Below are 14,642 nucleotides of genomic sequence, written 5' to 3' on the forward strand. Positions count from 1 at the left end.
CACGTGTGCAGTGAAACCAAGACAAACAGATTACAAAGATTGATGGGTAATTTTAAAAAGAGTACTTCATATAAGCTTAAACCCATTGACCGAGGCGCTCTGGAGTTGTGCACTACTATACTGCGTTTGGTTCCTGCTTCCCCTACAAGTCATATATGCATGCATGCACACTGACTGCTAGGATTTGAATGTCTATGAGTGAAACATTGACATTGTATGGGAAGTTCAGCAAGTTTAAAAATGTATCTAATACAGTCTTCAAGTACTTTTTTGTCCTCTATTGTTTCACACTTAAAACAAAGGTTGCTTAGAATCGCATGCTCCAACTAAAACAAGCAGAAGTATCCAACGACTCTTTTAGAGAAACTTATTCGTGTGTTGCACTAAACACTAGCTGAGTGTTCCTTGGAAAAAAAATGCACGATCTTCACTGCCAGCGAGCAAGACTTTTAAGATATGAAACTCCCAGCCAGTTGTAAGTGTGATGTCTGTCAACTATCCAGCAAGCAAGTCAGCTGGTAGGTATGCAGCATCTTCGTTAATTTATTTATATCGGAAAACATGGCAACATGACTTGTCAGGACCGAATCGGGCAAGTTATAATAACATCAGGTCTAAAAATCCGGGGGGTGGGGGGTACTCCCATGAATTTCGGATAGCGGTTAAGGATGAGACAAACGAAAATTGATACCCTATTTAAAGGGGAAGTATCACGAAAACTTGATATCATTTCAAAACCCAAAAATGTTTGTCTGACAACAAAAACAAAAAAATGATGTCTAGTTTTGTTATAAATTAGCACCCAGTGCAATAAGACTGTCGATTAGTCCCGCCTCTGGCCAGAGACGGAGTAGGTCGGAATGGATTGAAACTTGAAAAATGTTGGGCTAATGTTTTCCAAGTTTTCGTATTTTTGTTTCCAAAATGCGCTAGAACAGAGGACGAGTTGTTCCTGTCAAGAATTGATTTGATTTCTTTCCTCTTGTTGTTCTAGAATTATTTTGTAGCAAAGTTATTCTCGCGGCTTCGCCGCGAAAAGCGAGCGCCGCAGGCGCGAGAAACTTCAAGGAGTCTCCTCCCCGTTCTCCATTTGACGCACTTGAGTTTTAGCTGAAACAAATAAGGTCCCTTGATTTCCCTCCGTAGTTTCAACCATGACTTCACGGTTTTCTTGATTTCTCTCCTAGTTTCAACAATGCGTTCACGCAGTTTTCTCATGGTAATAGTTACTAGGTCAAAACATGAGACAGTAGTGAGATTTGTGTCGCGCTTCTCCTTTGGGCTCCTGTTTCTGGGGGAGAAATAAATGGTATTGAAAACCGGTCAACTGATTTCCAAAAATGTAGATAGACTGAGGACACAACCGAACAATTGGAACGATACTATTGTAATAAAAATTCAGAACGTTGCCGAACATGTTGCGCTCTAAGTCGCAGCAATTTTGCTTTTTTAATTTGGCTTCACTAGGTTTCTAGAGAAAATTTGGAATGCTATGATATGAAGATCAAGGAGAATCGTTGAGTTAGAAGGTCTCCCTTTTGTCGGGAAAGAAGCGTTCTCCTTCTTGTCTGTTAGGTCGTAAGCTCAATGTCGTAACATTTCCTGCTAGCTGGTCATCCCAACATTATAAATTTTACTCAGAACATGGTCGCATTTACAGTTCTTTCACTGGTGACACCTCTAAACTATTCAGTTGCTGTCTCCGCCCACCAACTTGCGTAGAACCTACGTAGCCTGAGAACGAGCTCTCGGAGCGGGGAGGAGGGAGTCTAACCCTACCCCCTCCCACCCCCCCCCCCCCCACCCCCGCCTCCCAGGCCGGAAAAGCAAACACATCTCACAACCGGAAGCGGGGTTGCATGGCAAATGACGTGTCGCATGTGTTTTAAAACCAAAGATGGCGGTCGGTTTTCGTACCGAAGCATTTCGAATAATTTTGTTGTGCTCTCTCTGGTACACCATCAGTTCAACGAACAATGTCATTGGAAAGAAAATACTAATCGATTTTCCTTTCCCTGTTACTGTTGCAATGGTCCAAGTGCTTTCTACAGCGTTGTATTTATCGCCAACTCTTCACATTTGGAAAGTTCCTCCTATGCGCTCGATACCAAGATCCAGTCTTGTGAAGTTGATTTTGCCGCTTTCCTTCGGAAAGGCGTTTTCTTCTATTACGAGTCATGTTAGTATATGGAAAGTAGCTGTTTCTTACGCTCATACAGGTAAGCTTGTTATAATATCAGTTGTGTATTGTTGATACTTCATGAATTATTAGCACTTGAAATCTCATGATCATGATCAGTCTTGATTTTTCCCGAAGAGGGAAAAGGAGTAATTTTGTGGCACTAATGCTCTTTCTATTTTGTTTAATTTTCATTGCTTTATTCGACACCGTAATCCAGTGAAGGTGAGTCTGTATTGTTGATCTGGTGTAGAGTTCACTAAAGCGTTACGTGTACACTTTTAATACATTTGAAATTTGTAAAACTATGAGATTTGAGGACATAACATAACATCTTGTTGTACCTCCCAACTCAAATACGTTTGGAGGAGAACCTGTTCCGTGTCATGGGTCAAAACTCACTTACTCCCTAGGAAAACAACAACTTGAACTTTCAACTCGCATGTGATCAGGTCATCCACCTTGAATCCACGGCAAATTTGTGTGCCAGCCCGCATCAATAAAATAATTTAGTTTACAGTTATAGCACTATTTTTGAGTTTGGAGGCTGGTATAACAAAACACTTAATGACTGGCCCCATGGGAAACAGTGAGTTTTGTTGGGAAACAAAACTCACTGTTTCCCTTGTGGCCAGTCATTAAGTGCTTATTCTTGCCAAAAGAGATATGGGCACATTTATGTTAATTTTTTTTCCATACAAATCTCTCTTGCCGTATTTATTCGATTAACCGCCCTGGGTGCTTATTTCATTTTGGGCCTATGAGGGTAGGCACTTATTTGAGGGTGGGCGCTTATTATTTTCCCAACATTTTCAGCAAGCGAGGACATTTTTAGAGAATAACCAAACAAGGGATAACAGTTTATTTCACTTCAACAAGACAAAACAAAGTACAAAAGCTAACATGAACAAGCCATAAACAATATAAAAGTTCATCTAAAACCAATTTTGGAACGCAACTCAGGCTCCTCTTACTTCACGCTGGGCTAGTACAGAAATGTTTTTTGTTGAGAGGGGGTGTGGGTGGGCACTTATTATGCTTTGGGACTTTCAGGATGGGTGCTTATTTGAAGGTGGGCAGTTAATCAAATAAATACAGTATTTTGTGCTGGCTCCAAAATTAGTGGAAAAACATTAGACATTTCTATAGTCCCGGAAATTAGGACTTTTGCATGTAGATGCCCATAATTATGATAACTCAGCTGTGAATTCCATCAAGAAGCCAGAAGATGGAGCACTTACCTTCAGTTCTTGTTTCTTACTGTTATCAGAAACTGCACAATGTGAGCTGAAAATGTGGCTTAAAGCCATGCCATTACATTTTGAGTTCCCCGTGTTGAAGGGAATATATGTAGCAAACAAGCAACCGAATTATTGCATTTAATAGAACAGCACGGAACACTAGAGAGAGGCTAAAGACAAACCAACGGACATTACTAAAATGAGTAACAGAGTAATGAGAAGGCATGTAACAGAAAAAACAAATAGTCTAAAAAATAGTAAACTTAAGCTAAGGGAAAACATTAAAAGTTAAAATTACGGGAAAAGAGTAACATGAAAAATCGAGAAAAGAGAAAAACAAGAACAGGAACAAATTTGACACCTGATGTAAGATGTGACAGAAAGCCAATGGATACAACTTGATGTACCTGTAACAACACTTAGGAACTGGACATTGTTTACAAGTGTTAACACTATTTCGACAATGAAGATACCTACCGTATTTATTCGTCTACAAGCCGAGCAATTTTTTCACAAAACTTTACCAAAATCTCGAAAATTTGAACTAGAGAAGGGTCCTCGGCTTATAGCCGAGTGTTTTTCCAAACAAAATTTTTCCGAAACAGCAAATTCATGGGAAACATAGATTTATTTGTCTATAAGCCGAGATAGTACTGCATACAGAAATATATGAAAAAACAAATTGAAGTTGGTCATTGACTTTTATATATGTGGTGGCTCCTAAAGGAGCCGTTTGTTAAAGAGCTTTCAACTGACCAACAGTTTACTCGCCATCGCTCTCGCCTTCACTTTCCGTGTCGAGCTCGTTGTCTTCTTCGTCATCGATTTCCTGCACCTCTTCAGTGTACACGACGTCGTCCTCAGTTCCATCCAAAGAGTTGGAGATTCCACAGGTCTTGAAGGACTTAGTAACCATCTCCGCCGGAATCTCTCGCCATGCTTCGTGCACCCATCGAAGTACAAGATTTCTCGATGGTGCCTTCTTCTTTCCAGCTGGAGTATACTCGAACGGGCCGCTGATCATCCAGGCCGAGTACTTTCTTCGGACATTGTCCTTGAACGGCTTGTTCAAACACTTGTTTAACGGCTGTAAAACAGGGGTCAGGCCTCCAGGGATAACTGCTACATCAATTTTCCGCCGGTTGAGGTCTTCTTTCACTTCATCGGTCAAGTGAGCTCGGAATGAGTCCTACACTAACAGCGACTGTTCATTACGAGTGGTCCGCGGCAAACACTGGCGAATCCACTCTTTCACACCTGACTCATCCATCCACCCTTTCTTGTGGAAAGAAACAAGGAGGGAATCTGGAACGACGAGATCTCTCAAATCAGCGTCAAACATTTACTCACCTTGATCTCTTTGTTCGGTGAACCACTCCAATATCTGCTGGTCTAGCTCAGGATACTTTGAGTTCCATAGTTGAGACCCATAGTTGTACGTTTTGCCGACATCTTCAGCTCACCGTTGAAGAGTTTGGCCTGATCTCTGCGCCAACGGTGGACCATGGACTCACTAAGTCCATACTCTCGAGCAATCTCGGAGTTGTTCTCGACTGCTTCCGCTTCTGCAACAACTTTAAGCTTGAAAGCCATATTGTACGATGAACGGCGTGCTTTCGGCATGATGACGGCAAGCGATTGATTATTGGCTTCGGTAAGCAGTTGGTAGTTTGTGACGATAAAAATCAGTCTGGTGGCATTCGTTTTAAGTTTTCTGCTTTATAGTGCAGTTAGAATCAATTAAAAAGCTTTTCATTGTTTCTAAAAGGTGTGATTTTATTGTAAACAATTACTTTCAACATGTTTCCTGAGAGGAAAGGTTTCTTGAACGAACGCTCAAGTAACTTTTTGTTTAGAAACCTTGGTCTCAGCTTATAGCCGATATTTTTTCGATTTTTTTCTGTAAGCTCTTGCCCACTATCATGTCTCACAAGTTTAGGGTCTCGGCTTATAGCCAAGCTCGGCTTGTAGACGAATAAATACGGTATGATAATAACGTACGTAAATATGGAGGACTTTTCTCTCTTAGTGAGAACCTGATTTACCCTCCCCCTCCCCTTCCCTGAAACAACTTATTTATATGTGGCTAAATGTAACTTAGGCAAGGTTAAAATCAAGACAATAGAGAGATTTAGCTTCACGTTTATGGCTAAGACCAAACAGGAAACGTCAAGCCGCTGTTTGTTCTAAAATGCATAAACTTTCTCATACTCACTTCTCTCTTTTTCGTGTTTGCTCAATAGCTGTCGAAGACTGGGTGGAGATAAGCTTAAACCAAAAAAGCCTCGTTTTTCATCTAAGAGAAAATTTCAGCCTGGCGTTTGCCATTTACTGTAAACGCGATGCTAAATCTCTCTACTGTCAGTCAGCAGTCGTCTCTCTACACTACTCAGGGGTGACCTTTGCGCTCTCTGCTGGGGGCCCCTCGTGGTTTGTTTTGCATTCACTTACTCCACTTGCTGGCCTGTGAGTAACATCATTCAGCCTGCTTAATTTTCAAGCCTTTTGCATTGTGATGTTGTGGTCTTGTCAGACCAAAAACAGTCGTTCAGTCACCCTTTCTAGCTATTCTTCACAAGTTTGGTGTCTACAAGCAATGATGTGTTATCTAATTCGACTATGGTGTCGTTGGTAGCTTTACCCTGTTCACTTGCAGTCCCAACTTTGGCTGTGGTGAATTTTCCCGATCCAGCCTTTCTAGCTGCTCTTGTCAGTAGGGTTAAAGTTACTTTCACCACCAAAAAAAACCTCAGCATCTTCGGATGTTTCTACCTTGTTGGTTTCCTTGCCTTGGCCTTCAAGTTTGTGGTCTTTGCATATCTTGGAGGCATTCCCTCTCAACAGTTGGATTTGGGCACTCACATGGCGATGCATCTTGCATTGGGCGTTGGTTTTTCCACGTCCCAACCAACCTTGTTTCCTCTAGCATCCCAAGGTATGAATAATTATGCTGTTCCTTTATTTGTGTCTTCCTTCATGACACTGCCCCCTGCCGATACAAGCTCAGTGATTTCACACAGTTCTCCTGTTCCGGCTATGACTCAAATGATGTTAGCACTGTGCCTTCTAGCATGCCATCAGGTTTTCTTCTCCAACAGCCCTTTGTTGTTGGCTCTGGGTTTTCCTTGGTCTCGGCCAAGACTGTCAATCAGATTGCGACTGAGAAATATGTCAATTTGAGCCGCCAGCCAGAGTCACATGTCATTTTGGATGGGCACTTGGTGTTTACACCTTCAACTAAAAAGAACCGTCGATGGATCAAGGATATCGAATTCTGGTCCAAAGCTTTTGCTATTTTCATGCCAATTCTCATGTCATGCTTTCCTCAGCGCTGGAAGGACCTGCCTCATTGCTTATTCTTCGTACATATCGACTGTTCAATAGGCGGGTGTGGCTTGCCTATGATAAAGCTTTTTGTGAGCATTTGGCGGCAGTGAAAGTCGTCGATTGGTCAACCATGAACATCCAGCTATACAATTTTTGTGCTGCTGGGGCATTGGTATGTGGCAGACTCGACATTCCCCTTAGTAAGGTGCCAGAAATGTCTGGAGCGGCTTTGTCACAGATTGTCTGCAGGACTTGGAGCAGAGGTTTATCTTCCACCCAATAGATCTTGTCGTTTTGCTAATCGCTGCAGCCATTGTGGTGGACCTCATGGAGCTTGTGCCTATTCCTTGCATGTGGAGAATTCTAAAAAATAGGATCACAAACACAGGTCTCCTTTTCCTCCGACTTCGTCCATCTCTCATTCCAGATTGCTTTGAGGGACACCCCTTTGTTTGACTGTTAAAAATTACATGTAGTTACGGTGGTCGTTGGAATTCTGGCATCTGGCTCTAGAAGCTCAGGCGGCACCTTGCCCAGTCCCACAGCTTCTTTTGGACAGTTTGATTCCTCCCTTCTAGAAGAAAGGTGTCATTTCCTTCTTACCCAAGGATTGCAAACAATCTAAAGACAAGTCCTATGCCTTCGCATTCGTCAAGTTTTGTCATTGGGAAGGAAAACTCCACCCCAATGGCTCTCCCTGTCCTGTTCAGGAGTGGATGCTGTGTTTGTTTGTTTCTTTTCTTGCTGATTCCATTCAACATGCCTCTATCAAAGTCTATTTGTTAGTTATCCCATCCCTTCTCCTAGAACAGGGTTTTCCTGACCCCTTGCTCATTTTTTACGCTTGCAACAAGTTATGAGAGGAATAAAATGCTCACAAGGCTCTCCTGTTGCCTCTCGCCGGCCCATTATTGACAGCATCTTGATGGTCATCTGACAGCCCCTGAACATCACCTCTCATGATCATTGCATGTTCTGGGTAGCCTGTACCTTAGGCTAGTTTGGACTCCTCTGCTTCGCTGAATTCACTGTTGCTAACTTTGCCTGCTTCTCCTCTACTATCCACCTGTCAGTTGCTGACATAGCAGTAGACTCTAGCCTCTCCCCATTCTGTATGCATGTCAGTATTAAGGCTTCCAAAACAAATCCCTTTTGCAAGGGTTATTTTGTACACATTGATCATGGAAACATCCTTTTGGCACAGCTACAGTCATAGCTCTGAATGATGTTCCAGACCATCTTATCCAGACTCTAGAGCGATGGACCAGTAACGCATACTGGCCAGCTTTATGTTAGGATGCCCTCTGAATGTTTCACTGACCTCATGATCCCACTGTATGGCTTCAGATCCTCTAAACCATTGTTCATCTTTTTGGCCCCTATTTCTGATAATCTTGGTTCGAGGTGCTCATTGCATGAATATTCTTGCTTATCCAGTGCTCCTTTGCATGAGTTTACACTTTTCACGAGTTCCAATTCTGTGCGCTGCCTTTTCCCATGCCTGTTAATGCTTGCTTTTGTTTGGGATAGTCTGCACCCTTTTAAAAGAGTTCTTTGCAAACTTGGCCATGGTATACTTGTACACAGTGTGGATCTATTTTGTAGTGATGTACATGCAAATGCATTTTCTGTCCATAAAGAAGCTATATTATTGCAACCAAATTGAAAGATTTTTTCATATAATATTTTAATTTTCTGACTTTATATTTTGTTAAGTTTTGCAGGAAAAAGTTATTAATAGTCTCCCCCTCATTTTCTTGTATTTTGTTACCCTGGTACATGGGCTTTATGTTGTATTTGTATTAGTAGTAGGTCCACATCAACCTTGCCTGTACTTTTAAACCAATGATATGTATAAAGTACCCTGTACATGTATTTACGTACTTTGTGACAAAGACCATTTCCTTTGTATCCAAGTAATGAACATATTCTAGATGGCATGCATTTTTTTTAAACATTTGGTAACTCTGCTGTGATCAATATATCGATTACTTTTCTCATGAAGTTTAAAGGTACTATATTGTCTTATTATTTATAAAATTAATATAATATTAACTGGTACGTAATATCCCACCATTTCAATACAATTCTGTAATTGTGGTGTACAGGTACCCAGGATATCCATTTATAGTCTGAGGTACATGTGAGCTGTCAAATTAAAATTTAGTCCAAATAACATTTTACAATAACTGTCAAAAGTTTTCATATTCCTGGATGCTGATTGGCTTGTAGAGTACAGACAATAAAAACAACATCAGATGTAACATGCACACTTTCTCAACAGAAAATAAGGTCAATTACATTCGTAGTTTTTCCTGTGGCTCATGGCTCAACTTGAGTATTGAACATTTGATAATGTAATTTAATGGTCTATAAGGGTATAGACCATAGAAAACTGCTGTTGATTTGTTAAAATAATACATGGCAAGAACCAAAACAATCACAAACTAATAGACCTAAATATTTATGTTATTTTCTCTTGACTATTAGAATCATAAGAATGATTAACTCCACAAAGATGCTTTTTGTAACGCTTGACTGTATTTATTATTTGTAGGCAACAATGCCAGTCTTCACAGTAATTCTGTCAAGATTAGTTTTAGGAGAATCACAAACAACAGAGGTAGGTGGCACTTACACTTTGCTTGTTTTCTTCCCATATTTCAGGATTTCCAGTAGTTAACCTTCCAGGGGGGAAGGGATGGTAGGGATGTTTTGCCATTCTGGTAAGCCAAAGGGTGAGGATGCTAGGAGGAGGGCAGTACACCTGAAGAAACACCTCCATCCTCAGCTTTGTTCTGTTTCTTTTCTAATGCTTTCTTCTTTCTGACTCCCGCCAGTTTCTTCCAGGTTACATTGTTATACAGGTTTTCTTTCAATTTAGTCTCTCTTTGTCTTTGAGGAGGTGGAGTGGCCAGCGGTTTAGGGCCGCCGCCAGACTTGAAATCCTGAGGTCCCGGGTTCAAGCCCCATCCTTGGCCATGCTTGTATATAGCCAGCTGGTTTGCCTCCTGGCACTCCGCAGTTGAGATTTTTAACCTTGTTATGTTTAAATATTTGAGTGTTATTTGTTTCCCATCATTTCTGAGTGGAATGCCTGTAATTAAGAATTGGTTCATGCTTAGCATGCGTGTATCGAGTTATGGATGCATGCGTGAAGTTGGGAGAGCACGAGAGAAGCTAGCTTCTTGAGTGCTCTCCAAACTTCCCAAGTGCATCCATAACTTGATATACGCACAGCTAAAAGCATGAACCAATTCTTTTACAACATAGTGACAACGAAGTATCGAAATGTGGTACGTGGAAAGCAGGTTTTATTTGTGATTGATTACAAATGTGCTCTACTGAAAAACAAAGGTTCTTAGCTGTTTACAAACACGCCACAATAGTATGGTCTGAACGAGAAAGTTTCATCTGAAATTGCCAATGAAAATCTGCTTCTTTGAATTAGTTTTTACAAACTAAAACTAAGCAACGGAAACCTGAGTTTGTCTGCAAGTTGCATGTCATTTTATGGATGCATGGCCGTGCGTATGATGAGAAATGTACCATGATGATGCCAGTAGGAATTAAGATAGGGAAGCACGCACACAATGTTATAAACTAGCTTTGGGTAGCTAAGTGCATTTCCACTATAAAATACAAAGTAAGGTTCAGAGTGAAGCCTTGAAGCCCCTATTGTGATCAACTTTTGTTTTCACAAATTATATTTGGTGCATGTACAAATACACAGGTCATGAGAATAAAGCAAGTGATCACCAAAGATAAAATTCTCCCAACTAATTCCATACAATATAGATTAAAAAAGTGACGAGAATTTGTACACTGATGCTGGGGCTAAAGGGGTTTTAGAACACCAGATCCTAGTTGAAAACTTTTGTTTGCATGATTGTGGCTTGAAGTGAAGGTTACTGGCTGGCCAATACTTTTTTGTTGCGCTGTTTGTTGTACTGTGTAAGGTAATTCTAACTTTTGATTCTGGAAAATTCAGTAAACTTTGTACTAACCATAAAACATTTTCCTTTTGTTATGGCACAGGTTTATTGTTCATTAATTCCTGTTGTTGGTGGAGTTATGATTGCTACTGCCACTGAATTGTCTTTTGATAGTGTTGGGCTTATAAGTGCCTTGTTGGCAACTTTGACTTTTGCTGTACAGAATATTTTTACTAAAAAGGTAAGAAATATCAGAAAGTGGTGGGCGAGGGGCGAGTTTGTCAGGAGAGAGGCAGAGAGATGTATGAATGGTATGCCGTGAGCAGTATTTATGACTACATGTATGGAGACTATATGTATCCAAAATTAATTAATAAGTATTTTTTGTGTGGGGTTCTGACTTAGACGGGACAATATATTTACAATCATTTGAAGAGCTGGTGATGGAATTGAGTCTTCTGGTCTCAGAAAAAAATTCCACCACAGTTTGGCACTGTTGTGGTTAAAAAGATTTAATTCTTTAATTCAAGGCACTTGTGGTATCACAAAAGAGTGCTCTCAAATCATTTGCCTTTAAAATAATAGAGCACATATTTTGACAGGTTAGGAATGCAGATCAGGATAGAATTTGTTCATGATACTTGTGTGAACAAGAAAGCATATTTGACTTGTGATTATTTCCCACTCTTTAGGGAAATAAGTCTGTGCTCCTGGATCCAAGTCAAAAAATTGCAGCGCAGATTGAACTAACTCGGTGTGGACCTATTTCACATAGATGTTATATATTTGTTCATTCATTCATTTGTTTGTTTTTAGGCAATGAGAGACTTGCACCTCAATCACTTACGTTTGTTGCTATTGATGGCAATTATAGCTTCAGCAATGCTGCTTCCATTTTGGGCTCTGTACGATTTACGAAGAATAATTATTTTAATTGAGACGGTGAGGATTTCTTTTAATATTGCTATAATTTAACTTAGTAGAGCCAGGTCCGCTCTCTGACTTGATCCATATGCAGCATCATCTAAGCTTTTCTTTGGTAATATTTACACTGTAATTTCACTTTTAAGATTTTCTGATCTAAAAAATGTCAGAGAAATTACATTTTGCATAAATTCTTATTTGAAAAATTTTGTTCAGTACTACTGTGAACATGTGTTGTTACCTCAGTTTGTTTATATTGTGCTGATGTTCACTCAAGCTGATTTGAGTTTAGAAGTGGGATCAGGTCTTTACTACGAAGGATGGTAGAGCCTCTGGAATGGCTGTAGGGTAGCGCAAATGTCACTGGTGTATTTATTAGTATGTCCTCTCACTCACTCGTCCATGTGTTCATTCATTCATTCATTCATTCATTCATTCATTTGCATTGTATTATTTATTTCTTAATTTTCTTTATTGATATATTTGTTTGTTTATTTTCAGGGCAAACAAGATATGTTATGGCTGCTGGTCATCCTAACATTAAATGGATTTTTAAATTTTACTCAGAATATGGTTGCATTTACAGTTCTTTCACTAGTGACACCTCTAAGCTATTCAGTTGCTGCCTCCACCAAAAGAATACTGGTTATCACAGTATCAGTGCTATTACTGCGTAATCCAGTCGGTGTCGTCAATGTTTTGGGCATGTTTGTAGCCATCTTAGGAGTTTTCTTGTATAATAAGGTGAGTGATTTCTAGTAGAATGGAAAGCGGGGGAGGGGTGGGGATACTTATAGTTCTTTATTTATTTGAGCACGGTAAAATCCATCTGGAGTATAAAAATTATAAATAACCAAACTATCCTAAACAAAATTCAAAACCTAACTACAACAAATCTAACTAAAACCTGTTTTTCATGAATACCGTGTACCCAACTTAGTCTTACCTAGGAAAGTGGTCCAAACTCCCCTTCTATACTCGAAAAGGACCACCAAGCCACAAAATAGATGGTGGTCTCTGCCTGCACCCCCCTTCCTCAACCTTAAAAAATGGCATAGCCACCCCTCTATCCAGCAGTAAAAAAAAGACAATTACCGGTAGATTCAAACCTCACTTTTCTTGTTAATCTAGCAGTGCTGACTCTTGCCGAACATTTCTATGTCAACTCAAATTTTAAAGTCAGTAAAATTTTGTCACTACAGACAGTCTACTGCTCATGAGATAGGTGGTATCTTTAATATCCCCCCTACCCCAGGCAAGATGGACCCTCTTCGATCAAACTTGTTTTGACCAGTTCCCTTAGGATTGACGCTTCGTAACCCTAAACCTCGATTATTAAAGCTATGACAATTACACTTGGATTTGAATAGTATTTCTAAAGTTTGCCAAATGGCAGCCATCTTGGATAATAATCTTGCATTTCTGGATTTCTCCAAAACTTCGGGAAAGCGCCAAAACTGAACGAAAAGTAAATCGCTGAAATAACACTAATATGAACTAAAAACATAAAAGTTACTGTAAGAAAAGTAAATTTTTCTCTATATAAAAATGGGATTTTCCATTTCTGATGAAAACGACCTTTCAAAATTTGTTGCATTGGTAACATCAAAGTCAATGAGCACCAACTGCCCCATCAAATTATTCCTAGATAAATTTCTGAAAAAGTTACCAAGTTTCATGGCGTTTGCACAAATATTAAAAAACAAAAGAAGTTATTCAGGTTCAAAGTCACCACGGGTAGATCTCTCTTCACCCCCCCCCCCCCCACCCACGTCTTGATTGGGTTAACTGAGAGCGGCTTCTCTTGCGAGGGTTTCTACGCGGTTGCGAGTCATGAAAAAGCTATGGAATGATAAGTCGTTGTAAGCAGGGCAACGTTCTCTATGCCATTTGAAATTACATGATTAGTAGATTTTATTTATTCATTTATTTATTTATTTATTTATTTATTTATTTATTTATTTATTTATTTATTTTTGTCTTTTTCATTAAATATAGCTAGTGAGATATTGAAACGTTGGGGAATTTTTGTTTGTTATGAAGGCTGACAATCTCGCTATTGCAAGCTAACACCTTTCATCTTATTGTGCGCGTGGCTCAATTTCTATTCATTAGTCTCTTTCTTTTAACATTAAGCACTTTTCCCATGGCATTTAGTATCAGTTGACTGTTGCTTTTTTATCTTCAGGCAAAATATGAGGCCAACAGAAGGAAGCATGAACTACCAGTACACAAAAAACATGTTGCCACTGAAAACAACGTCACGAATAACCATATCCACTATCATCTTGTATGAGCACAAGGGAGATAAGACAAGAAATACACCAATCGACCGCCGTTCTTACAGCCAGTATTTTAGCGTCACGCAACGGTACAGTGTAGTCTCTTTGCATTGGTTATTTTCGGTCGGGACGTAACGTTGCTGGTTATCTCTCATCTTACGCCGTCACAGCCGTCATTTTAGCATCAAAAAACAGTGCGACTTCTATTTTTAAACCGCGAACAGTTGCTCCTTTAACATCTTCTCTTTCGGTGTAAAGGAAGTTGTTTAAAAGTAGAGCAATTTGGATTATATGGCAGCAATTTCCTGCAGTTTGATATTTCTTGTACTGTTTGCCCGGATGCGCTGTTAGAGCCATAAAACTGTAACAAGAACTCTAAATTCACGCACAATCCGAAGACGCTGCCTTCAGAAAAAAAGAGGAAGCCTGTGCGGGGATTGCAAGGAAACTATATCACGTGAGAGTCAGTAGTGATTGATGAACCGAGAGGCTGGGGTATATTAAAGCTTTTTCAAACTAATACTGATCAACATGCATTTTCTCGTCATTGTTCACCATATATTTGTTATGGTACAAGTTGGGAGAATTTCTGTAGATATCAAGACGTCATGTAATCATTTTCTTCATTCTCTTGACCTCTATGGTTGATACAGTGATACTAAGGTGCTGGTCATTACTGTGACGTCATTGAATTCTAAAGGCAAAAGCCGTGAAGCCCTGTGAAGTTTAATCTTTATCAGTTGAAAGATGAACT

The 14,642-nt window shown here is 39.8% G+C and overlaps 1 protein-coding gene across 1 annotated transcript; it reads left to right on the forward strand.

Moving 5' to 3' along the window:
- Positions 1–1,858: 1,858 nt before the first annotated feature.
- Positions 1,859–13,928, forward strand: LOC146475243 (solute carrier family 35 member E1-like). Its single transcript, XM_085115595.1, has 7 exons — positions 1,859–2,219; positions 2,400–2,404; positions 9,305–9,370; positions 10,786–10,923; positions 11,499–11,624; positions 12,108–12,350; positions 13,795–13,928. The coding sequence occupies exons 1-7, from the start codon at positions 1,898–1,900 to the stop codon at positions 13,900–13,902; spliced, it is 1,008 nt and encodes a 335-aa protein (XP_084971721.1). The 5' UTR covers positions 1,859–1,897; the 3' UTR covers positions 13,903–13,928.
- The last annotated feature ends 714 nt before the right edge of the window (positions 13,929–14,642 follow it).

This window comes from Pavona decussata, unplaced genomic scaffold (assembly GCF_977016875.1).
Source record: "Pavona decussata unplaced genomic scaffold, jaPavDecu1.1 SCAFFOLD_84, whole genome shotgun sequence".
NCBI lineage: Eukaryota > Metazoa > Cnidaria > Anthozoa > Scleractinia > Agariciidae > Pavona > Pavona decussata.

Bases quoted from the DNA above. Each gene is read 5' to 3' on its own strand.
- LOC146475243 (XM_085115595.1), top strand. From the start codon at position 1,898: ATGGCGGTCGGTTTTCGTACCGAAGCATTTCGAATAATTTTGTTGTGC. The intron at 11,625-12,107 runs GTGAGGATTTCT...GTTTATTTTCAG, and splicing joins TAATTATTTTAATTGAGACG to GGCAAACAAGATATGTTATG. The intron at 12,351-13,794 runs GTGAGTGATTTC...TTTTATCTTCAG, and splicing joins GAGTTTTCTTGTATAATAAG to GCAAAATATGAGGCCAACAG.